General features: G+C 42.5%; 1 protein-coding gene across 1 annotated transcript; it reads left to right on the forward strand.

Moving 5' to 3' along the window:
• The first annotated feature begins 200 nt into the window (after positions 1-200).
• Positions 201-25,014, forward strand: ACE2 (angiotensin converting enzyme 2). The gene is made up of 19 exons (XM_027738174.2): positions 201-389; positions 3,230-3,388; positions 5,291-5,384; positions 5,997-6,140; positions 7,456-7,568; positions 8,111-8,219; positions 8,915-9,012; positions 10,461-10,630; positions 11,678-11,904; positions 12,691-12,835; positions 14,414-14,512; positions 15,171-15,293; positions 15,649-15,821; positions 16,751-16,809; positions 21,081-21,181; positions 22,187-22,303; positions 23,566-23,760; positions 24,418-24,543; positions 24,932-25,014. The coding sequence occupies exons 1-18, from the start codon at positions 201-203 to the stop codon at positions 24,536-24,538; spliced, it is 2,436 nt and encodes an 811-aa protein (XP_027593975.1). The 3' UTR covers positions 24,539-24,543; positions 24,932-25,014.
• The last annotated feature ends 1,666 nt before the right edge of the window (positions 25,015-26,680 follow it).

Genomic DNA, 26,680 nt, shown 5'->3' on the forward strand with positions numbered 1-26,680 from the left:
CATTGACTTTTGTTTATTTGGCTTTTTATAAAAAACTTTTTCCTTTCTCTCCTGTAAGGAATAAAACCTATAAAAGGACCAGCAAATTGGATTCAGCCTTTCTTCTTCACGCTGGCCATGCTTGAAGGCTGATGAGACAAAGGCTGACAGAGAAGCTTACTGGAGGAAACCTACTTCATTGAGAGGTTCTCAGCCTGGACATGAATATGTTGGTCCACCTCTGGCTTCTCTGTGGTCTGATCACTGCTGTGACCCCTCAGAATGTCAACCAACAAGCCCAAAATTTTCTAGAACAGTTTAACAGGATGGCAGAAAATATCAGCTACGAGAGCTCCATTGCCTCATGGAACTACAACACCAACATCACTGAGGAGAATGCCAAGAAAATGGTAAGTGCTCCATCCCGTGGGTTTTACTGTTGTCTTAGGAATCTGACAGCTACTTTCTGGTTTATTCTGGTGTTCCACCAAGCTTGGCTGAAATTAGAGTGCTACTTGATATCTGTGGTTTAGTTTGAGGAGGGTAGAGGGGCTTGCTTTAACATAGCAATGCCTCACCGGGTGTGCCTGGGCCACTACCAACCTCTACAGCCTTGGGTTGGTACCTGGACTGCCTTTGCACTGCACAGGGATGGATGGAGCCTGGGCTTGTCCCTAGCCATCACTTGGAGTCACCCCAGTGAGTGGAGGGAAAAGGCAAGGATGCTCTGCATGTTCGTTCCCAAAATCTGTGTTGAATGGAGAGAGATGTGACTGAATTTACGTCGGGCTTTTTATTGGAACAGCCAATGCTCTCTCTTCTCTGGTCCTGAAATTGTTTTGCTTCTCAGTGAATATGCAAACATTTTCTGAATGTAGGTATTCTATTAAATGTTTGCTGATGGGTTTATATGGTGGTCCACACCGGTTATCCAGTGGGGGACTTTCCCCCCTGCCTCCATCACTCTTCTCATAGTCAGGGCTGTTGCTATGCTGCCTGGAGGTATAAAACTGGGAAAAATGAATCGAGATCATCGACTACCAATTGCCAGCAGTGGAGTTTGTAGTACAGTGGTCTAGTATATTGGTTTGAAAGTCAGTTTCTATCTGCAGGAAGGACCATGGCATTTATACCTATACTGTCTTGCAGAACAGTTCTTGCTTCTCAACACTAGCCTCTGGTTTTCCCAGACAACAGGAGCTCTAGGCAAGAACAGGGCTTTTTGAGAGCAGGCATCTATGGCCTGGCTGGTTACTGATATTGCCATGCCTCAGCCCAGCATCTTGTGAGCTCAGAGCCTCTCAAAATGCACAAAAACACCTTGAATTTTGTAGCTGTGTGTATTTTAAAGTTAACTCAAGCTTTAGAGAAAAGAATTTAGGGCATAAAAATGAAGCTGAACACTGTACATCTATTTTTGCGTAATGGCTTGTCTTCCACTTTGTGGTCATATAGCTTAATTGAAACATGGTTTAATTATCATATTTCTTAATTAAAGCAAGGAGACTGGTTGCTGGAAGAAATTCAAATGACTAATCATTGTCAATCTTGAATGCTTTCCAAGGCACCAGGTGCTTAAACTGTAACGTTTCCAAACACATAAAATGAAAGCCTCATATAGTATTTCCAGCATTAATGAGATGATAATAAAATACATGAGAAGATACCAGCAATAAGAACCAATTAGTCCATTGCTCAGAGAGAATGTTTTCTCTTGCTTGATCTCTTCAGCAGCACTGGTAAGAAACCCACTGATTCCTCTTTTCCTTTTCTGCTGGAAGAGAGTTAATGAATACTGTCCCTTCTGGCTCCTTTCCATCCATTTTCCTTGTAAATCATGTCACAAACCCTATAACTATTCCTCTGAGTTACCAACCAGTTCCTCTAATTGTGGAAATATCAGACAGCAAGTTAACTTCTGTCCTCTGGCTTTTGTAGCCAAAGAGCCCCCCCTTCTGCCCCGCCACTCCTAAGGCACCTCTCTGTCCTTGCTTAGGAGAAGGAGCTCAGGAACACATTTTCACAGTGATGCTCTTCCTCTGGGTGCTTATCAAGCTCTTGCCCACTTAGCTTAGCATGCTCCCATGAAAGGGAGAGTTTGGAAAATCTCCCAGTGGTGGCTGCTGTCCTGCAGAGGGGCTACATGGGCAGGGGAGACGCAGGGACAGGACTGCCAAGGGCTTACGTCTGCCACTGCTTCTCTCTGCTGGAGCCTAGAGCAGGTACAGTGGGTACTGCACACACGGCATGCCTGGGGTTGGACAGCCCGGGCAGAGCCCTGGCAAAAGCCTTGGCCTTGCTGTGTGTTTGTACAGGGGTGAAAGGTGACTGAAAGAGCTCTTCAGGCACAGTATGACATTTGTGTTTCCTGATTCCTCAGCAGGGAGGGATGGGTGTTACAGGGGCCCTCTCCACAACCTGGGAAGCGTCGGTAATAAGCACAATCTATTAAACTGTCTGAAGGACCCAGGTCAATCAGTACTGTTCTTGTTGCCATTTGGAATGGGTGCCGATGTGCTAAACTGTGTACAAATACACTAGAAAAAGGTGAATAAGACATTCCCAAATCCAAATAATGCTCTTATGGTGCTACTTTGTGCACTGAAATGTGGGAGTTTCACATGTATGTGCATAATTGCAGCAGTGGTAAAAACAATCTCATAAAATATTGAGGTTTTGCATGCCCAATTTAGGCAATTGCCTAGAGCCTCCTATGCCCAAGTATAAAATAAAAGAAAAATTTATTTACCAATATTTCAGAAGAAAGTGATATTTGGATAATGAAAAGACTCAGTATCAATATCTTCTGCTGTTGCTGTTGGCTGCTTCTCTGCCACTGCTACTGCAGCAAAAATGGGGAGTGACATCTATGCTGCCGACCTGTTTGTGCCCTTTCTTGTTTCCTCACAGGTGGGCAAAGAAAAGCACTAAAGGAAGAATAGGTGGTGATTTAGAGTAGCAGGGAACACAGAAAAGTGATGCTGGATCAATTATAACGAGCAAGGTGTGAGGAGACAGTCATGCTTTTTGTTATTTCCAAAGAAAAATGGTTATCTGGATGTGTGAGTAAAACAAGGTCAAAAAGCTCTCCAGCCATTTCACTGTGCAGTGCAAGTGCTCAATCCGCAATCCACAAGTGTTCTCTACAAATGAAGTTCTCTACAGAAGTAATATTTTTGCCCACTGAGTACATTGGGCTGCTGCACTCTTTGGGAGGGAATAATTCAGGGTTTGTTTGAACCCCTTGCAGAACGAGGCAAGTGCCAAGTGGTCTGCATTTTACGACGAGGCCTCTCAGAACGCCAGCAGCTTCCCAGTAGACAGCATTGATGATAACCTCATCAAGCTCCAGATCCAGATTCTCCAGGACAGAGGATCATCTGTGCTGTCACCAGAAAAATATAACAGAGTAAGTTGCTGAATGTACCTCATTTATGTTGGGTGAGTTGAGCTGCCTCCCACAACACCCTCAAGTGAGAGCATGGTGCTGTTGCCACTCTACTTGTCTTGCGATGATACTGTGTGTGATAGGGAAGTGTACCTGTTCTAGATGTTTGTAGGAATACAGGATTGGAAGGGGGGGTCTAGCCTAGGAAGCTGATTGCCATTCAATTCAGCAGTTTTGCCATCGAATGAATTTCAAGCACACGCACACACGACCGTGCCTCAGAGTTGTCCTTGCACAAATGACAGGATTAGTCATAAGAGAAAAAAAGGACCTGTGGTAAGTGCTTGGTGAAGTCCAGACCTAGGGCAATGAGCAGAAAGAGATGGGTGAAAGGACATCCATTGAGTCAAAAAGGTGCACGTGGTGCATTATCAAACTGTGAAAAAGAGAGGATGTTTTGTTGCAGTGGGCACCTTGGGATGCCTGAAACTGGGGAGGGTTGGTGACCTCCTTCCACAGAAAGCCACTGAAGGCCAACAAGATTTAGCAAGACTCATAACCAGATTTGACATTTGCACTGGCAAGTTCATGTAAGAGGCAGATGTATGGATAATGACTATTTGTGAAATTGGAGTGAGCAGCTATGCGGACTCAAAAGGGATTTATAGCCAATCATAACCAAACACTTGAGAGTCAAATTAGTTTCTTTTTGCTGGAGATCGAATTGAAACATAGCATTGAGTCATGGGAACCTACAGTCCAGGATCCTACAATCCTAATTATTGAAGGATCCGGAGATTTTTCTGCTAAGTGCTAGCAGTGCTAACCACCATAGAGAAAAACAGCGGATTGGCTGGATCTCTTGTATCTCCAAATGAGATGTGTTTCGCGAAAGACACATTACGTTGGCGGGAATGCTGACAGTTTATACAAACTTATATTTATTTTGGAGCACAACAGTGCACTGGTGGTAATGCTGTCTCAGTTGAGGAGGTATTTTCTTCAGTACCCTCCTTGTTCAGATATTTAGAGTTTCCTAGATAATAGCCTTTGAGGCTGAAGTTGTTGATTCTTTCTTGAAAAGTGACTTTTTGTAGAGTCTGATGGGATTCCATAGAAATACTTAGGTATTCTTCACTGATACAAAAATTTCCCTGGGCACCATTTTAATGCTGACAGAAATAAAGTTAGAGCTAATCACTAACTACCCCTCCCACTGACAGCTGTTTATAGTTCTGATTTAGAGCTCTAAATGAGAAATTGCATAGTCCTAAAGGAAAAGCTAAAAGTGGTACATATATTTCTTGAGGCATGAAAACATGAAAACATTAAAATAAACCCAAAAAACCAAAGCTACGTAACATAGGTTCTGAGATGATTTCAGATGGGTTTTGGCCTTAGCTGGGCCAAGACATGAGCCATAACTTCTCTGTGATGATGTATAAGCAGATCTATGCAATCAGTGTGATGTGACATTAAAACCACAAGCAACAGTCAGCCTGGCAGCATCTTCAGAAAGGGCCCTTTTGCTGCCATTCAAAGCCATGATCTCCCTAGAAAGTTAATGTGGGTTCATGCTTATGGAACCACATTGCTAAACTTTTATTGTTTTATTGCTGCTGTGTATTTATAGCTTTCCTGTGACAGTCAGTGCTCATTAAATCCAGCGATCTGTTTGACTGGATATTCAGAACCTGCAGGTTACATCATATATTTGGGAGATTATCTGTCTTCTCCAGCTAGGTCTGGTTCACTAATACATTTAGGCAAATTCTTTCATTAAAATCTACTGAGCTTAAATGTATGCTTCAATGCTAAGCTGGTGGGTGAAGTGTTGAATCAAGCTCTTAAGGAATTAGCATAATTGGCTGTTATTTTGCACAGAGTGGGTTTCTAACAGACTGTCTTGCATCTAACTTGCAGCTGGGCACTGTGCTAAGTACAATGAGTACCATCTACAGCACTGGGACCGTCTGTAAAATCAGTGATCCATCTGAGTGTTTGGTGCTGGAACCAGGTACGGTACTAACCACTGCCCCTACTGTGTCCTTTACCCTGAGGGTGCACAAAGAGAAAGCCCAAGGGTGGCTCCTGACTGCAAGAGGACAGGCAGTAATTTCAATAGATATATCCTGCTATCTAAAGCTTAGTCATAATTTAATTGCACCTTGCAGTTCAGGGAACTCCAGTGGGCCTGCTGCCCACGAGACATACTGTCTCCTCCTTGTAGTAGACAAAATTTGGAGAGGGCTGCTCAGTTTGTTTGGCAGCCTGCCTGTCACTTGGGGTTTGCCTACATCACAGAAAATTTAATTTTTTTCCCCTGCTGTCAAAGTCTTGTTGGAATCAATGCTGTGTTGAGGCCAGTCCCAAGAACTCTACCAACTCAAGGGAGGGCAACGCAGAGAGAGCATGTAAGACACTCATGATTTGCTCCATGCTTCTTAAAAAGAAGGGAAAAACCTTAAATGAGAGAAGGATACAATAAAATAATGGGATATTTCAGTATATCAAACACAAAGTGCTTTCTTCTCAGTTCATGAAATTTCTTTCACTTGGGTTTATTTGCCTGCTGTGAAAGAAAAATTCTGCTTTTTTAAGGCCCAGTACTTATTTTTCATTCTGACAGGTCTGGATGCTATTATGGCTGACAGCACTGATTATCATGAGAGACTGTGGGCCTGGGAAGGCTGGAGAGCTGATGTTGGCAGGATGATGAGACCATTATACGAAGAGTATGTTGAGCTTGAAAATGAGGTTGCTAAGCTTAATAGTAAGTAATTTTTTTTTTTTAATAATTTCTGTTTTCCATAAACTAGCAAACATACTGCAGTCTTGCACAATTTGCCCAGGAATTCAAAACTCATACATAATTTGCACATAATTTGCTCTTGGTATGCACGTCCCAAAGTAGGACGCAATGCTGACAGATGCCATTGACCAGATCAGAGATTTCTTACCAGCCTGGAACACCAGGCACCTTTTTGTTGGCACCCTTCTTTGTGGCACTTTTTCCAAAGGCCATAATGTATCAGTGCCCTTCATTACATACTGTTTTACCCAGAACTGCACTGCTTGTAACTTATGGTTAAGCACACTTGATTTGAACAACTTCTGAGTGCTGTTGAGTTTTGGGAACATCTCCTCTTTCCTATGGGCCTTGACCTTCTTTCTGGAGCCACAATCATTGGTAGCATTTATAAGCATTATTCCTGAGCTGGAATGATCAGATTTGGTAGGCCTGGGCCAGCATATGCAGCTGGGTGTTTAAAAAGGATTTTGGACTAAGTGTGCTTCCAGTCTGAGATCTCCACACAAATCATAGGAAACTGTCTTTTCAAGGAACAATGGTAGGTGGCTGCTAATTTTCTTTTGGGGTCTTCTAAGCTTCTGAAGTGGCTATATAATCTGTCTTTTGGACAAACTGCAGCTGTATCACCTGCTTTCCTATACTCCTTGTGTTGCAAAACTTGTCAAGCTGGAGCTAGAGACAAGGGATAAGAAAATATAGTCCAATTAGTTAGACAGGGAAAAACCTCAAATATTAAGAAACGGTCATTATGACTTTCCTCCATACCACTGAGGAAGAAACTTCAGCAATGAGCCACTTCTACTCCAGGCTTGATGGAGCTCTGTGGACTGGAAGATTTAGTGGAACTGGGAGCTCAATTTCAGTTGTGGTGTCTCCATCTGTCCTGATGGATTAGTTGCTGGAAGAGGAGGGCCATATTTAATGTTCACCAGCCTATACCTTTGGTGAGAATGAACCCCTTGATATCCAGCCTGAGCAGAGTCAGAGCTTCAGTCAGGAGTGATGATTTCCTCTGACCTCCATCTCCAGATGGAATGACCCTAATTAGCAGATAACCATGACTGCAATTTCTGAATTTCTTGGAAACCTCCCATACCTGCATATTCATGGGACAGAGCCTCAGGGAGCTCTCTACTTCCTACTAGACCCAAACTATCTTGCACTTTGCCTTTTTGCTTTGGGGGAAGGCTGCAGGTCACCATGGGATCAGAAGGGAGCTGCAGACCTAAGCAGTGCCACATGTGGTGTCCTGATGTGATGCATCCATGCTTTACAGATTATTCTGACTATGGAGATTACTGGAGAGCAAATTATGAAGCAAAGTTTCCAAAAGATTATGAATACAGCCGTGACCAGCTGATAGAAGATGTGGAGAAGACATTTGAGCAGGTAGAGGCAGAAGAAGCTCTCACCTGGGTTGTGTTTTGAAATGGTGGGCTCAGATGTTGATGTTATGAAAAAAGATGAGACCACCTCTAAACTGGCTGATTGCAGTCTACCTAGGTTTAACAGATGTTGGGAGACACACATGAGATTTTTATCTCTGCAGCCATTCTAGGACCAGCTTGGTCCCCTTGGGCTGCATTGTCCCCAAAGGCTGAGAGAGGGAGCTCTGTAAGTCTGTGTCTCTCATCCAGGTAGGGCCCACGGCAGGAGGTATGTCTCCTGTGGGGTAGATGGCATCCTTGATAGTCTGCATTTAAAGTTAGCAATGCTCCCTTCCTCATACCTGAACATGACTTCTGGGGCTAGGATCTGGACTCAGTGCTTGAGCCCTGAGGCAGGGGGCAAAGCTCAGCTGCAGGTTTGGGGTGCACTTATCTGCCAGGAGAATTTTGTCAGAGGCATCTTCAAGGCTTTCTGTTTAGGAGTGATGAGTGGCATAGAGCAAAGTGAAAATAATTAGTTTCCTTCTCCTTCTCTGCCCCCAGATAAAACCTCTGTACCAGCAGCTGCATGCCTACGTGAGACACCACCTGGAGCGAGTGTACGGCCCCAAGCTCATCAGCTCCACAGGATGCCTCCCTGCTCACTTGCTGGGTACGTCAACATGTCCATGTCACGCAAGCCTGACTTTATACACAGGACAGTCACCTTCAAGGCATGAGGGAAGAGAGTAATTTGATTGTTTAATCACGATAGTAGCAAAAAGGTTACAGATAAGAGAAGGGGAGAGGAGAAATGGAGAAATTCCTGGCAGAGATGACACGAGTGCTTAGCAGCAGAGGCAGGAAGAGAAGGCAAGTTGTCCTCATCCTCATCAGAGCTGGCAACACACAGCTCAGAACTCTAGCATTGGGCTGGGGCATTTCCCTCCCCTTTGCAGCACTGGTCATCCTTAGAAATGAGAGTTTCGGAGAGAGTTGTATTTCCTTTCAAATCTTAAACTCCCGCATTTCACGACTTTGCTTTCAAAGCATGCAGCATCAAGCTGCTGTAATTGTTGTGTACTTGAATATAGCACGGAAATCACATAGACTAACAACGTGGATGCTCAGTTCTGAAACTATATTGCACAAGAATATCTGACATTGGGTAATAAAAGCATCTTTGATGTGAGTTTGACCTATGCATGACTTCCCAGAACTGCTCTCCTCCACATCTGGATCAGACCAGTTTAGATATATAGAAATCCCTATTTATGACACTGCACAATTTATAGAGCTGTCTGGCACTTTTGGACAATACATAATAAATAATTGAAAGTATTTCTATGTTTCTCTCTTTTTATGAAGGTGATATGTGGGGTAGGTTTTGGACAAATTTGTATGCCTTGACTGTTCCCTATCCAGCCAAACCCAACATTGACGTAACTGATGCAATGGTTCAAAAGGTAAGACATGCATTTATGCATTGCATTGTGTAACAAATCTAGACAGTATAAAAATTATGCACCAAGTGTCAGCTGCTCTCTAGAAAACCATGGCTTCCCTCAGGCAGACACACTGCCAACAAAACATTGCTTTCTGCATCCTTTTTTTGCTCTTCACCTTAATGTGTTTATGCATTTTTCACTGTACCTTTCCCCTTAGCTATTCTCTTTTTTCCTACACACAAGGCTCCAAGTCTATTGTCCTCTGAGACATCTATCCATTAAGAGATATATTTTGAACATATAAATATTTCAGGACTCCTGGAGTTGGCTGGTATCAAATATGACCTTTGCCAGTCATTACCATAATAAAATAGTTTGTACATCACAGTTTGTTTCATTTTTATCAGTCTTGTTTATTTGCATACATCTAGGAAACTGCAATGCTGCCTGTTATCTTTTAATAACTGCATAGCACCATGAGGTCTGTGTTTGAGACCTGTAGTGCTAAAAGCTGCGATGGCACCTTTACCAGACCAAGAATAGGGGTGAAGACAACTCTCTGCAGTCTTGCCTAAGCTTCACTTCTTTTAAAAAATAAACAACGATAGGTGGAATTTGATTTTTGAAATGTGCTTATTCACCTGGAATCTAACCTTCTGTCATAGGGAGCACTCCATGCAGATGTTATGCTGATAAGAGAAAAGAAACAGCTAAAGGTGATTCATTAACAGTTTGCACAAGTCTGCATCATTCTCACCTCTATTTTATGCTGCTGATCCCCCGTCAAAAATCTGTATCTGTTGAAGTATCACCACAAGGAGGGGCAAAGGCTGAACTCATCCTTGTTGGTTGATGTCCCCAGTTAAGAATTCTCATCCACCTGAGCTGTTTGCCACCTAGATCTCTGTGAAAGCTAAAGTCCGGTAAATGCAGAGCTTCTGATATGTAGGATAATAAAACTGCTGAACGGCAAAAATATCTTGGGCATTACCACACAGTCACAATCTGATAAGCAACTCCCACAGACACATTTGCCAGGTTTTATAGTTCTAGCTGAAATCTCTCATGCTCGTCTTCTGGGAATGTAGCTCCACTCCCTCAAATGAGTTGACTCAAGTTGACTGAAGTGGCTGAAGGGTCAGATCCCAGATCTGGCATGCTACTGACAGGAATGTCTTCCTTATCTTACCTTATCTTTTATTGAGAACTTCTCTGGTCTGGGTCAGGTGCTATCAGCTGAACCTCTGAGTGCAGAAACCTATTTTGTTCTCAGGGAAAACACTTAATTCCAGTTCCAAGCAGAATTTCCAGAAGTGCCAAAGGCAGACACTACTATCTTACTCTCAGTAAACCAGGTGCTGATCTGAAGTTCCTGGGAGATAAAGTCAGCTGCCCTGCATTAAGGAGGCCATTGGGAACAGGCTCCATGAAGAAGCAGTGGGTATTGGTGGCATTTTCTCTTTCAGGGATGGAATGCAAATAAAATATTCCAAGCCGCTGAGGCCTTCTTCACCTCCGTTGGCCTTTATAACATGACTGAGGGCTTCTGGACAAACTCTATGCTCACAGAGCCAACTGATGGCAGGAAGGTTGTCTGCCACCCAACGGCATGGGATCTGGGGAATAACGATTACAGGTACTGAAATTGCTATGATCCCCTTTTATACCGTCTCCTAGAATAAACATATTTTCACTAAAGGTGCAACATCCTGGTTTAAGTTATAATTTCTCCTACTTTATTTTTTTCTGGTTGATAAGAGGGGAAAGGAAGACAAGATCCTGTAGGACTGTTAACTTTTCTGTGTAACTTTTTCCATGAAGGTCTAAGAACTACTCTCAAATTTTAGCTGAGAAGTGACTATTATTTATATGATTTAGAGAAATAATGACTATATTCTAGGGCTTAAGGAATAAGCAGAAAAGCAGGTGCTTGTGGATACCAGTGAGATTTGCGGACAACTGCATATTCTGCATCAATGGCACCGGGTCCCTGGGTAACAAGAGAAAATCTCCTGAGGGCCCACTGTCGATCTTTAGCAAAGAGATCCAGTTTCATAAAAATCCATCAATCTCTTCCATGTTTGGGAAAGGAGAAGGATGACAAGTCCCCACACAATGAAGTTTTTTGGCAGGAATTCTATCCCCTCTTGCAGTCCCCACAGTTACCCAGGGAAAGAGTCTGGTCCCCAGCAAAGCCTTAGTGAAAGCCATCAGCCTCACACCTTAGCACTCTGGGGAAGGTGAAAAGAAACCCAATTTGGAAGAAATTCCTCTATTAAAAAGTACCTACAAGAGGATGAAGTAGCAGGAGTCACCAACACACAGGGTTTTTCACACTACTATCTTCCTAAGATTGGTGGTGCTTACTCATTCCCACACACACAGTGAGTTTATTGCTAGGTTTCAGGAAGCAGCTGCTTTCTCACAAAACAGCGATTTTCTCTTACTCTCTGCACAATTTCAAGGTGACTGAAGGTGTTTTGCCGAGTTCCCCTCAAGGTCTCACTCTTGCAGGAGGAACTGCACTGCATAGCAGGATGTAGCAGCCCAGGTTTTGTGAGGGGCAAGGGGCATTAGCAAGCTCTGGAGGGGCTTTGCCCCATGGCTGTGGCAGACAGGGCTGAGGCAGTCACTGCCTAGGCCACTGTCTCTCTAACCACATGCACTTTGTTCCGGTGTGCAGGATCAAGATGTGCACCAAGGTGACCATGGATGACTTCCTGACCGCACACCATGAGATGGGCCACATCGAGTACGACATGGCATACTCTGCACAGCCCTACCTGCTGAGAAGTGGTGCCAACGAGGGCTTCCATGAAGCAGTAGGGGAAATTATGTCACTTTCTGCAGCCACTCCTCAGCACTTGAAATCTCTTGATCTCCTAGAGCCAACCTTCCAAGAGGATGAAGGTAAATAAATGCATAAATATTATGTATTTAAGTAAAGGACTTGCAGGCCTTATTATGCCTGACAACTCAGCAATCAGCTGAGAAGCTTCTGAAAATCTTACTACACTAATTTGCCAAAAATACTTTTTTTTTCCCCAAATCCCATTGTAGAGCAAGGATCATGGCTTTACAATGATGCTACATAATTCAGAAACAAATAGTTAGCACTTTATTATCTTCGGTACTGAATTCGTCCTTAAATCTTCATAGTTCATTTAGATGAGTCTCCACAACACTTTTCAATTTTTGTTGCATGAATCCGTACATATCTCTGTCAAGGTATGTATTTAGCAGTTCAAATGAAACTGCAACCTTGAGATTTACATCTCCCATTTGAGTGAATATTGAGTGATAACATATGTCAGCCCTTGTTATAATGCAGTTTGTCTGGCTTCCCTGAGTATTGCCTTAGAATGATGATGTACATTTTTGACATTTTTAGATGTCTTCAACTCAAAATTCCCCAGAGCCTGGGAAGGCTCTCAGTGAAGGATAATGAAATGCAAATGCCAAAGGCCAAGGTTATTTAAGAGGTTGGGTGAAAGAAAGAGGGATAAAACTGCATACAATACCTGAGGATTTTACCTTATGTTTTTTTCAGTTGTATTCTTCCTTCCATGTTTTCTTTAGTGAAAATCTGTGATTCAAACAAGATGTAAGCATTAACTGTAAAAGGAAGCAACTTTAGCCATCAAATCAGATACTAATTGTTACCATAACCATTACCTTAACTGCTTCTCTCTTCAGAAACTGAAATCAACTTTCTGCTCAAGCAAGCACTAACAATTGTTGGAACAATGCCTTTTACTTACATGCTTGAGAAGTGGAGGTGGATGGTGTTTAGGGGTGACATTACAAAGGAGGAATGGACAAAACGGTGGTGGGAGATGAAGTAAGTTTGTGAAACAAAGAGGTTTTTTTCAAATGAACCTGCAAAACCAACCCTTCATAGTTACTCAACATATTGAGGAGTTTGTGCCCCCATAGGGCAGGATCTGTTTTTCTGGGTGTTTCTACAAATCTCTGTAGAGTGCCAGCTAGAAACACCCAGTGTGGTTCACACAATATCTCACAAGCCACGTATCCCCATTATGACTGTGTACAGCCCCAGGCCATTTACCTTGCCTCTAAAATACTTTCCCCACCATTTTTAACATCAGTTTCCTGATAAAGACAGCACATGGGATGTTCCAGATCAACACTGCTGTCCCCCTGATTCATGCCCCAAGACATCTTTGTAGCTTAAGTGCTTAAGTACAGCCCTTCCCTAAGTCTCATTGGTCATGTGTTCTGGTGTGCTCCCCCATCTTCAAGGACAAGTGGAAAGTGAAGTTCATCACACTTGCCAGCCTGAGAAGCATGCAGATCTCAATCTACCAACTATCTGTGCACACTTCTTTGCTTTGTGTTTCCTCCCCACTGTCTAGTGGGTTTGGAGACAAATTGTCTGAAAGGTTCGAGACTGATTCTTTCCTTTCTTATATATTAAGATCCCAGCTTTATTTGTCAAGAAAATACAGTTCCCTTGGCAAATAATATCCAAAAGTGCATTATCAGATTACGCCCACCACTCAATCTATTTTCACCACCTTGGAGCTCAAGATTTAAAAGTAGTTTGATTCAGACTACATTTTGGAATTTCCCAGGTTGGTTATAATATGGGGACAGAAAAAGACAAAGAAACCAAACAAGCCCCACACTGAAAATGGAGCTTGCCCTCTGACATGAACATGAGCACTAAGCCTCTGTCAGCAAACAGAATCTATAATAAAACTTGATATATGCAAGCTTCCTGACCTACTGTAAAAATCAATCAGCTTCAATGTATTCAAAAGTAGCAGAGATGTCAGATAAACAGAGAATGACAAATTGTTCAGGGAAGCTTATCACATCTGTTGCAGTGGCACCGCAAAGCTCTGCTGGAACAAGAACTTGAAATATGAGCTTACAGAACGTATTTCCGTGAAAGCTTACTACCATTTTCAGAACTTAGAGCATGGGTTTGTTTCTGTAGTGCTGCTCAGGAAACACACTCTCAGGAGAGGAAAATAAAGAGAAACCTCCTCTACAGCCCAGTGGCACAGGAGGCCATCCACCTTTTGGGTTGCATGGTCTCTGCATGCACTTACCCAGAGCAAAAACACAGGTCTCTACTTGGGATGGCCCAGGGCATGGGGTGTGTGTGTGAATCTCATCTTGTAGATTCTTTTATACCACTAATTTCTCCCTGCACACCCTGCTATTATACAAATCATTTCCTTGCACTCTTAGTTTCAAAGCAGCTTCCTCTCTGTGGTCTCCAGCTGTGGAGCAAAACTTGCTTGGGGTTACTGGAAACTGTATGGAATTCTTCTGTTTGGAAATGAGAGAGGTGCCCATACACATCAGACAAAACAAAAGAAAAGCTGAGTTAGATTATTTTTCTTTATTGTCTCTTAACAAAAACCCTGTGTTTTTCCTTCATCCCCAGGAGACAAATAGTTGGTGTTGTGGAACCAGTCCCTCATGATGAAACCTATTGCGACCCTGCAGCACTGTTCCATGTGGCCAATGATTACTCCTTCATAAGGTAGTGCAATGTTTAATTCATTACTTAAATTTTGGCTACAGAACAAGCCCCAGCTACCTGAAACATCTACTGGAAAGTCTCGGGACTGAATCTTATTTTGTTTAAAGTCCAGACTGAAGGTCACTGATTTCAATGGAAGTGTTTCTGTGGACATCAAGGGCTGCTCCAAAATAATCTCTGAGCATGAGGAGGCTGCTGAGCTTCTTGCCGAGCAGAGAAGCTTCATGCTGCCATCAAACCAGCAGGAGCATTTCTGTATGAGGTGTTTACCTCTTGGGGAGTCACAGTGCTTTGTGTCACTTGGGCCACACACATGCAGCCCTGAAACAACTAACTCTGAACATCCCTCTGTGTCCCATCCATTACATTTTAGAGGGTTCAGCCAGAGTGGAGAGCTGAACTTAAAAACCTTACTCTCTCCTGGTTTTTGTGGCAACAAACAGATCTGGGGCTCTTCTGCTGCATTTAATCGTGGCATTTTGTTAGATTCGAGCAAGCTTAGCCTATAATATCATCTGCCCTCTCTCCCTGCAGTACAGCCCCCCACATAGGAGTGATGGCTGACACAGCAGAGCTTTTTGAAGGCCAAGGGCCTGCGGGCTTCCTTGACAGACAACTAACAAAACCTGTGCCTCCCTTTTCCTTGCCCTTCCTTTAGGTATTACACCCGGACCATCTATCAGTTCCAGTTTCAGGAGGCACTTTGCAAGGCAGCTAACCATACTGGCCCTCTTCACAAATGTGATATAACCAACTCCACTGCAGCTGGTGAGAAGCTGAGGTAATGAAGCAAATTTCTCACACGTGTAAATCAGAGTATAACAAAGCCTAAGTCATCCTCGAAACCTTCTAGAGTTAATGAGGTTGCATCAAGGATGAACCTAGCTTGGAAATTTAGCGTGTATTTGCTCAGTTCATTTGGACAAGTTGACTAGATTTATGTACACTGATGTTCTAAACATTGAAGGTTTAATTAGCTGTTAATGGAAATAAAATATTTTTATTAATAGGAATAATAGGAGAAAAAAGGGAATTCAGAAGCAAATAAGAAAACTTTTATAGTGATCACAGAGTATTTTGCTATTCTAGATGGAATGTGGCAATAACATATATTACTTCTCATTTCACATACACAGACAATTGCTGTCATTAGGCAGATCCAAGCCCTGGACTGAAGCACTGGAAAGTGTAACAGGAGAGAAATACATGAATGCAACACCTTTGCTCCACTACTTTGAACCTTTATATGAATGGCTGCAAAAAAACAATTCTGGAAGATTCATTGGTTGGAAAACAGACTGGGCTCCATGTATGTATGGCTTGTGAGTGATTAAAGGACTCCTGTTAGTCCTCACAACTCTTGATTAGCAAAGTCCCTCTCTCTTGTAGCTGTTGAAGGCTCTTCTCCATAGGGAAGAGGGTTATGGGAAATACAAACCAAGCAGTAAGTTTTACTCACAGGAAAATGGACTGGCTTCCTCATGGCCAGAGCTGGAGAAGTCATCACGAGGTTTGTCAGAGTCCCACCCAGTTTTCAGAAATTGAGGTGTTTTTGTTTTTGTTTTTGTTTTTTTTTTTTTTGTCATAGAGGCAGCTCTCAGAGTGTGGGATGGCTGTACAAAAGGAAGAAAGATCAGAGGCTTGGACTTGTGTGGCACTTGCCTGAAAGCAGTGGGCCTGTTTGGTAGGGCTGGTAACCACTGGTCCTGGGAGCCAGCAGACCCTGACCTGGGGGCATAGGGACAAACCAGTGCAAAAAAATTAGTACTGTGTTTTTTTACTGTCATGTGTTAGTCAAAGATGGGAGCTCAAGGGGAGGAAAAGGTGAAAAATGCATTTTTCAGCCTATTGTGGAGACAATAATTGTTGAACCACTCAGGTTATATATGTGTAATCACTATCTGTACTTGAGAGTACCATAATTCTTACAATGCTGTGCTAGTCTCTAATGCTGAGATTCACCTAACCAGACATCAACATCTGCATCTAAGCTGTTCCTCCCCAGTGGTGGGAAATAGGAATTTTTCTTCTGTCTACTGCAAAGCCAGGCTTGGGGACTGAACAGCTCACATGCATGTTTGCAGTAGTGGTAACTGAAAGGAAACAAGATCAATCCCACCAAGCTCTCTAGGAGAAGCAGGGGAGCCCATAAAGAAACTTTAGCCACCCCAGTGTTTCCCAGGGACAGACTTTCTGTTAATGCAGCTCTAACAAGGCCCTTGTTTCTTTTTAAACCAGATTCCAGTGATGCCATCAAAGTGCGCATCAGCCTGAAGTCAGCGCTGGGGGACCAGGCGGTGAGTGTGTTTGTGCTGTGGCTCCCTTCCCATTGCTCGGGCAACAGGGATGGTGTACTAATAGTTCTCGGAAAATAAGGCAGGATAGAGCTGATCTTTGTGTCTGAAGAGTGGCATCATCTCAGGTGAAAACTTATCACATACAAGATGTCTTGTCTGAGTTTCTGGTCAAGACTCCCCCTAGAATCAGTGAAGGGACTTTCTCCAGAAAGTGATCCCATCCATTTTAAGAGAGACATCTCAGCTAGATGAGTTACTCCATGGAGATACCAATCACAGTTATTCACCTGCTACAGGACAGGCCTGGAGGGCTAACATAGGGAAATCTGTAAGCCTGAAAAGGGCTGTGTTTTTCCCAGCTATGTTGATTTGTCTAATAAGGCCTCTACCTAATTTCTTCTAATATTAGTTATCGTGGCTATGGTGTCTGACTTCAGAAGTTATTACAGCCACTACTTCACATTTAACGTGGGGCTAAAGCAGAGGGGTTGATTCCAACACTCTATTCTTAAATGCTCTTGACTTTAAACTAAAACACTGCTGTCAGCCTTTCTTTGTAGATTTTTTTTTGCCTGTTTTCTGGGCCCTGATATATTCGACTGCCTCCCTGCCCTCCAACCCTTATGCAGAGACAGCTTTGTTATTGAGAGGGGGAGAGTGCAGTGCAGCTGCTTCTCTTTCAGATGAGAAGAAGGGCTTTCATTCCCAAGAGCTTGTCTGCTTTTCCCAATTATACCAGCTGGTCCAATAAAATGTATTAGAGCAACCAAAAAAACTCATCAAAGCCAAAGATGGCTTTTACAATTTTAACAGAGCATTGGCTTAGCCCACCTGCTTAACCCAGGCTGAAAATTTGCTCCTTATTCTAGCTGTTCCTCTATATGCTAATCTCAGGGAGGCAGTGTAGAAGGCTTAAGTGGAGACACTTCATTCCTCTTAAGAGCCATTTTCACCTTGCAGAACATTAGTAATTTTCCAAGAATGAGTATGTCATCCAGCAGGTTATTTAGACCTGCGTGTTGGAACCTATGCACTAGCTAGGACACAATAACATGAGCTCAGTTTTCATATGAATTGGTGCTCTTGCTTCTATCACTCTCTCATATGTAAGCCCTACTGGAGTTTTATTGCTTCCTAGACTGCTGAGTTGAGTTAGATACAATTCGAAACTGATATCAACAGCATGAAAAGGTTCCATATTAAAAGACATTTATTAGTCATTATGGTTAATGTTTAGCTTAATACCATTTTTATGCCTGCCTTTTGCCATCACAGTCTTTTGTTGTGCAATTGAGCAGCTGTAAAACAATCTCATACAGATTACTTAATTTGAATTCTTGTATGGACAGTAGGTTCTTAAGATCTGAAAAGCAAGCCATACATTTTCCTCTCAGAACCTGTCCACATCACCAACTTGCAAAAAACCTTTTCCATTCCGTTTCTTTCTGCCTCCTCATGATTTTCCCTTATGCTGGGCCCCTGGGGACATGACTGAATGCTGGTATGTCAGGAGCAGGTAGTGGTACATGCATGAACTGGCACAGAGAAAAGGCAGGGGGAATCTCGGTTAGGAATCTCAGCCCAGCTACACAGAGCAGTATGTTTTGGCTGCTTTACATGGCTCACAGTGCACAGAAGCTGTGAACCCGCTGCAATCGTTTGTCTAAGATGAATTTCGAGTTGCTTTGCACTGTTAGGGCAGTAGAAAGCACTCTGAGTATGCCGGTAAACCTATTTGTATTTCTGCTCTGGAGAGAGCAGAAAGGGAACGATTCCCCCCTTGAGCAGAGGCAGAGCTGTGCTGGGGCAGCCGCGGGGGCAGCTGCAGCTCATGCAGGCAGTTCTGTGCCTCTCAGCTACAGATCTCGACCCTGGCTGCTACCAGCAGGAGAGTTTCAATAGCCCAAAGTTCTGGCAAATTAAGCATCCAGACTCATGGATGGGCTTAATGCCAGCTGTACCAGAGCGTGCGCTGCCGCAATTACCCTGCTAATTGTTTCCAGGCCGATGAGATTAGAGCTGCATCACTGGATCACCAGTGTAGCTGATGAATCTGAAACACCCATGGCTTTGCTTCAGCTGGGGCTTTATGGAAGTGTCCTCCTAAAGGAACCTGCTACAGGATCCCCACTGAATCTCTTGGGTTATGTCTTATTTAAAATAAAAGTTTCCAGGAGGATCAGTCCACCGACCATCAGCCCTGAAAACAGGACTCCTCTTCAAGCATTAATTCAAAATTCCCCACTGGATCAATGCCATACATGTGATTACATTGTAAAAGGCTGGCACACAAGACAGCATTAGGGAATGGAAAGCTGTCAGCCTGCAGGCATTTAGATGTATTTTACAATGAAAAATCCTTTTTGAATCAGAGGCCAGAGTTACACGGTCTTTCAAGTCACACGTGGGATATTGGAGGGAACACGGTAGGAAAGAGCAGAGGCACTTGGCAGAGTTTCTTTCTCTCTGAAAGCAAAGCAGCTTCTGTAACAAACAGCGTAAGGTGTGTTTCTGAGATGCCTAGGGAAGGAGTGTGGGTAGTTTTTACTCAAACACAGATCAGAAGCCAGCCAGGTACTTCCCATCCACACAGCCCATAATGTCTGGGCATAAATAGAAATTTGAGAAACCCCCACGACAGCATCATAGGCTGTTATGGTGAACAGTGCCAGCTGCCGGAGACAGCAGAGGTAACAAGAAGTGTTTCAGTGCAGGGCTGTGAAAGCTGGAGAAAGCCAGGGGCATTTGCCTGGCAAAGGTGACTCACAGCCTCAGCCCTTGCTGGTCGGAGCAGCCAGGGCTGGCACAGCCCCTGCCCTCTGAATGCCACGGGGACTGCTCTGATTGCAGTGGCTTTGGGTCACCTGCACCTTTCTTTCCTGGGGCGTGATCCTGCATGGACTGACAACACAAGGCTCTTTCTGCTCTTTCCTCCCCTGTATTTGTAGAATCACAGAATAGTTTTGGTTGTGAAGAACCTTTAAAGATCATCTAGTCCAGAACCCCTGCAATAAGCAGGGATATCTTCCATTAGATCAGGTTGCTCAGAGCCTCACCCAGACTGTCCTTGAATGTTTCCAGGGACTGAGCATCCACCACCTCTCTGGGCAACCTGTCCCACTGCTTCACCTCCCTCACAGTAAAGAATTTCATCCAGTAACTAAATCAATTCTCTTTTAGTCTAAAAATCTTACTCCTTGTCCTATTGCAACAGACCCTACTAAAACGTTTATCCCTGTTTTTTTTTATGTTTATACATATTTCTCTTTCTTCATTTTATATCAGTATCAAGAGGGGGACAGGATTGAAAAATGTAGCTGATTTTTATAAAGCCTGTTACAACAGAGCTGCCTTCTACCACACCTTCCTGAATGATACTTAATAAGGTCAGGAACTGTGTAAAACTATCAATGACAGCATTTATAGGCATTCCTGCCCAGGTACCATAAACATAATCAAATCTAGGCCTTAGGGGGATAAAAAAAATTGCCACAAGTTCAGTTGGGAATTTCCCCTTTGTGCACATTCACTGTTGCACAACAGACCAGGCTGAATTATCAGCTCCTGTGGTGGTTTTTGCCCCCTGTACAGCTCTTAGTTCCTGCTTCAGAGAAGCTGTTTTTGACTTCCACTGCAAATAACTTTGGACTCATAAGGTAGGCCAGGAGAAGCCTGCACACAGGCAGTACATTTTTTATATCACCTATCTATTCTCCAGGGAAAAACAAGAAATTGGTGCCTGCTGCAGAAATACAGATGCAATGAATTTTTTTACCAGAACAAACCCCCCCAAAAAATCCCAGCTCATCAAGCAAATAAATGAGCCACCTTCGCATGACACCTCCACCCCAAAGATTCTCCTCCTTAAAAGAACAGAATAAAAGAATCTAAATTATGAAATCGTTAGACTTCAAAGAGAATTCACAATATTTGGTAGGAATAGTGTTGCTCCTGACACCTTTTCTCCTTGTAAGGCAGGGAGATGTGCTGGCACTGCAGCGTCTTCAGCAGCCCTATGCAAACTTACCAGAAATTGCAGAGGGACACCATGATGTCTGGCAGCAGGGATGCCTGCTTGGTTATTCTCCTGCAGAGAGCCAAGATTAGCAGAGCTAAAGTGTTTGGGTAGTATTCTGATGTGCTATAATGGTACAAATAAATAATACTGAAGTGCATGCCAAGCCTTACAATTGCTATTTCTTTTTAGAATGATTTCTTAGTGTCAGATAACTTGCCGTCTCTGATGAATTTCTCTTGTGCTGTTTCTGCAGTATGAATGGGATGACAACGAGCTCTTCCTGTTCAAGTCATCCATCGCCTATGCCATGAGAAAATACTATGCAGAGGTGATGAAAGAGAATGTTGACTTCCAGTGAGTGGCTTGCTTAATTATGCCAGCTATGTCTACATTGCTTCTGGTTCACTAAACAGCATGGACTGGTGGAATTAATTGTGCCTTCTGTCAAATGTAAGGTGATAGCAAACAATGTCAAACACCAGCTGGTTGCAAAAGACAAGATGCCAGCTTGGGTACATGGTGTCTTTTCGCTGAAGAGTCTGAAGTTTAGGAGTAATGTGCTAAAGTTAGATAAGAAGGCTTTGACTCCCATGGTATATCAGCAGTGCAGGTGAGCCTTGAGAATTTGTGCCCAACACCTGCATGGGAATATCAGGGAAGGTACATTGATTGGAAATAAAAATCCCTAGCAATGTATGTGTTTGATACTGGATATCCAAGAGGTTTGGGGCCAAGAAAAGATAAACTTGTTGATTAAAAAATACTAGAATTTGGTGCAGAGTTACTAATCTTATCTAGATTCAGTTACAAACACAAAATTTTTCACATGAAATTGATTTTGGTACGAAAACCAGTCCTTTTTATTAAGTATCTTCAAAAATTTCCAGAAGCTATCTACTTAAACTATTAGCTGTTATTCTATAGAACATCAGTCATGTAATATCTAGATATTACTTTATAGAACATCAGTCATGTTATATCTAGAATCTACTCCCAGAATAAAATAAGGAAGAATACTTTTTTTTTCCCACTTGGTACTTCATATATCACCTCATTCATGAGACCAACCCCAAACGCTTTCTGTTCTGCAGGTGATTATGTGCTGAGGAAAATTACACCAAGGATTGTCTTAGGTATGGAGTAGATGTTCTCCAACTAAAGTTACAAATTAGCACGTAGAAAAAGAAATTCTGTCAGGAAAATTGATTTCACTTCCTAGTTGATTTCACTAGAAAGTGTTCCCTCAGCATAAACTAAGCCCCTGGTACTGCCAATCAAACACAACTGTTCACTTGCCTGAATTTAAAGCTAATGTATCTTAACAATGAAAGTAACCTTTCTCTTCTGTTCCTCCTTCAGGATTACAGACATTCATGTTGGGGAACAAACACAAAGGATCTCTTTCTATCTGACTGTCAGCATGCCAGGTAACATCAGTGATATTGTGCCCAAAGCTGACGTGGAAAATGCCATCAGGTGAGATTTTCCTCTCTGGGAAAAAACAACCCAACAAAACAACCAGATGAGAGGGTGGAAGGGGAAGCAGTGCTCAAGTTAGCTGAGACAGAAGGGATGACAAGAAAGTCAATTATGTAGTTAAAATAGAAATAGTGGGATGAGAGAAACTAAGATGAGAACTGTTATGATAGAAAGAAAACAGTCCATCTATCTGATGTGTCTTGGACAACAGCCAATGTAAAATGCTTCAGGGGGCATGTAAAATTGCCATAACACATCTCATTGCATCACACCTTGCCAGAAAATATCACTGCTCAAACTTTAACAGGAACTATGTTATATTCTGAAATACAGTATATACAGTAGTGGTGTGTGCATGCACATGTGTTTTCTTCCTCTCAATAATGAAAATTCAGTGAAGGAATTATTGTTAGCAAGGACTCCAGAATAATGGTGTACTAGAAGGACAGCCAGATGTATTTGATTATACAGAAGAGGTCAGAGCAGGAGCTAGTTCCCACTTACAGGTCAATGAACAGCTCTTTTATAGCACACTGTGACACCACTGTAAGTCATTGCTATAAAAATGATAAGTAAAACTGCAACTCTGCAGATGAACATGATAATATACAGTGGGAAATGAAGAGGGCACAAATCTAAAAGCAGCAGCAACATGAAATGGAGTTGAGAAAGCAGTGAGACCAGTTGGTGAGCCAAGGAAGAAGAATATGCCTGTGAAAGTCACTGTCCAGTTAGCACTCAATAGCAGATGTGGAAGTTTGGGGAAAAACAGGGCACAGAAGATACACCAAGGAAAGGGTGTTTAGGGCAGTGAAAAAACCAAGATTCAAAACTGCAGAAAACTCTAGGGGAGAAATAGGTAAAAAAATGTAAAAGCTGTGGTTTTATGTCACACATCTGAGACACTTTTGGATAGCCAAAAAACTTAGGGTAAAGAGAATGAAGAGCAAAATGCAAATAGAGAGGGAGACCACAAGGCTGTTTGCCTCATTTTGATAAATGTTAAGACTGAGATTAAGAGTCCATACAGTGTCTGATCATGTCAGTGAAGCTGCAATAGGTTAAGGGTTTAAGTTACTGTGGTTGTCTCTCACCACCCCATGCCAGAAGCAATATAGATTTAGCAGTACCTCCTGTGCAGCCTTTTCAACTGAGCAGTTCAGAGGACGCTTGGCACACTAGAGATTTAGAAAACAACTGAAAACTTTCTTTTCTTCCAATAAGTGTGTGAAACTCTTTGAATTTGCATTTGATGGCAGGATGTCTCGGGGACGAATCAATGAGGCTTTCAGGTTGGATGATAACACGCTGGAGTTTGTGGGCATACTTCCAACCCTGGCCGCACCTTATGAACCACCAGTCACCATCTGGTTAATTGTATTTGGGGTGGTCATTGGTCTGGTTGTCATTGGAGTTATTGCCTTGATCATCACTGGCCAAAGAGATCGCAAAAAGTGAGTAATATATTTTGATACTATGATTATGACGACTGGGAGATGTCCCAATAATTGAATCATCGGGATTCTTACAAACTGGGCTGCCAAGTCTAACTGAAACAAGCTAAAGAATGAAAGCTTATTATCCCTCTCCCATCAACAGGGATAGCTAAAGGTTCAGCCCCCTGCCTTTCACTGCACGACAGCTTTGGCAGCTCAGTGCAATTCCCCCATCATGAGCAGTTTAACCAACGCAGCTGGATGCTATGGCCACAGGGAGCTGCAGGGTGGCCAGGCTTCTGCCAACCCTGCTGCAAGGTGGATGGGATGTCCTGCTGGGAACACAGTGCCTTCTCTAGCAGCAAAGTTGTCCACATTCATCAGCACCTCCAGTTTTCTATAATCTTATTGCAGGCTGTCCAGTAATGTCATTTTCCTTAAATATTGTTGCATTAACAGGAATAAAGCTTGATTGGTTTTCTATGTCTGTCCATTAATAGGGTTTCCAAGAACACAGTAGTTGTGCTACAGTTCCTCTTTAAAGCCAACACAATTCTTTTTATATAAATATTCCCAGTTAAACACAGTATTATTGACATTGGGGGTTGATTGTGGGTATTCAGAAGGACTTGAACAGAACAGAGACCTCTACTATAAAATGAATTTTCCTTACAGGAGAGCAAGAGAAAGTAGAGTTGAAGCAGGATCAAACCCTGAAGCAGTGAACCCTTATGCTGAAGAGGGAAAAAGCAACCTGGGCTTTGAGCCATCTGAAGAGACACAAACATCATTTTGAAAGATGTGGGTACACTAAGGGTTTCTGGTTTTTTTCATTTCACTTTTAACAATAGTGCCTAGCAAAGGACTAAAACGCTATGGGATGTCTTCAAACATAATGTCTTCTGGTTGACCATTAATCTACTGATTCATGGCCAGTATCAACTAAATCTGCTGTTTATGTGGTAACTAGAAAACATGCAAAAGTTGAAGATATATTTGTCTTGTGGCTTTTCTATGAATTATGTACATAACATTACACACTCTTCGTGCTGCTTTTCATAAGTGTGCCAACTTCTCCTTGTTTCCTCTGTAATGAGATATGAAAACTTGGAAGTATATAGCTGTATACAGATCAATACACACATAAAAATAACTCATATACTCCTGAGGAACATCTTGATCTTTCCAGATGGGGACCTCAAAAGTGGATCTGATAGACAGTGAGGAAAAGAAAACCACCTGACCACCAGAAGAACTTTAGTGATGAAGAACTCAATTTGATATGAAATAACTGCAATTTTTGCACCTTCAAGAAATCCGTATCAATGCAAAATGGATACTGGATGAAGACTAACAAGTACTGGAACTTTATTAGGAAGTTGTAACATAAATTATTTTTCTAACTGTTTGCTTGATAAGTATTGTAAAGACCAAGTAGCCCATGCTCCCTCAGAAAAAAAAAAAGTTAAAATATCGCTGTGTTATGTTGTCATTAAAAATGGAATAAAACTCCTTAATACTATATGATCAAATTTGTTGGTTTTTTTTTTCTATATCTTAGTCATTGCCTTCACTGCTACAAATACTGCATTACAAATGCTGCATACAACAAATACAACTGTGCTATTACATACAAGGGGCAGTAGATTCAGGTTTGGGAGGTTGTGATTGCACATGAAAAATAAAACCTGTTCACAAGGAGGACAGTGCAGCGCTAGAACAGATTGCCTCTTCTATACTCTAGGAGAGGCTGTGGGATCTCCACATTTAGAAGTGTTTAGAGATCAGGTAGAAAAATGTATGGCTGATGGAGCAGTGAGGATAATCCCACTGCAAGGGAGAAATTTGGCTAGATGACCTCCAGAGGACCCTTTCGCTCAGGTTTTTTATGATACTAAGTCTAAGTCTAAGGTCCCATGCCATAGCTGCCACCTTGCCTGTATGTTTTTTCTGGACACACCAGGGTCACTGAAAGTCACAAGGATGTGATACTCAGTCTTGGATTGTGACAAAGAGCCAGTAGCAAACATGAACCTGCACGAAAAATGTCCAGCAAATGCAGGGACTCCTAAAATCACGGGCCTCCAACATGATCAGAATCTGCAGAAAGCAGTCAAATATATATCTAAAAACATACAGCTGGACTATACAGGACCACAAAACACTATCATAATGCTCCGCATTCATTTCCTGTTTGAGACAAGACCCTTAAATGAAGCAGTTCAAAATGGTAGGCAGATGATACTGATTAACTGCAAACTAGACAGGAATGCAAAGGGATGAAAATACTTTTTCTTTTACATTGACTACCTATACCACATATTCTATTGCCTTAGTAACCCCAAACCTTAGTCCTTTAGCTGAACTTTTGGGATAACTAATTCAAGTCTATGTGGTCTTCCTTCCTACTTACTGTGTAGTAACACAAAAAGGGAATGGCAAAGCCTGAAACAATCAAATAATGCAATTAGTCATGCCAGCCATCTTCAGATTGGTTGTTAAGATTAACTTTTCCATTATGACAAAGCCTTCATTTCAATCCAATTAATTTTAAAAGTTGTGTTATGAATCAAAAAACACCATTCACAATTGTCAACATATAAAGCCACTAAAAAAATACAGTGGGATGTTGGAAGAACATAAATAAAAAAGACAACATTTATATGGAAAAGGTCAGCTACGTGCATTAGCCCCACCCACAGCTCACACCCTCTGTGCTAGGGACTCCCTCTGTCTCCTGCTTTCTCTGTGTCTGCACTCCTTCCTCACCCTTTCTCTGGGTCAGCACTCCCTGACCCAGCCTGGTCCTCAGGCAGCATCATATACCACGCCCTATCTCTCCCTCCTGCATAGCCTCCCATGGCCCCCAGGCCTGCATAGATTCCCACAGTCATTTGCATGACCCCAAATGCTGTTTTACCTCAAACACACACACAGC

This window comes from Pipra filicauda, unplaced genomic scaffold (assembly GCF_003945595.2).
Source record: "Pipra filicauda isolate LSUMZ 115617 unplaced genomic scaffold, ASM394559v2 scaffold12_size5214236_pilon, whole genome shotgun sequence".
Classification (NCBI taxonomy): Eukaryota; Metazoa; Chordata; class Aves; order Passeriformes; family Pipridae; genus Pipra; species Pipra filicauda.

What these genes read in the sequence shown, in the direction of transcription:
- ACE2 (XM_027738174.2), top strand. Translation starts at nt 201, where the DNA reads ATGAATATGTTGGTCCACCTCTGGCTTCTCTGTGGTCTGATCACTGCT. An exon ending in AGGAGAATGCCAAGAAAATG is followed by an intron (nt 390 to 3,229) that starts GTAAGTGCTCCA and finishes AACCCCTTGCAG; the next exon opens with AACGAGGCAAGTGCCAAGTG. An exon ending in GACGTGGAAAATGCCATCAG is followed by an intron (nt 22,304 to 23,565) that starts GTGAGATTTTCC and finishes ATTTGATGGCAG; the next exon opens with GATGTCTCGGGGACGAATCA.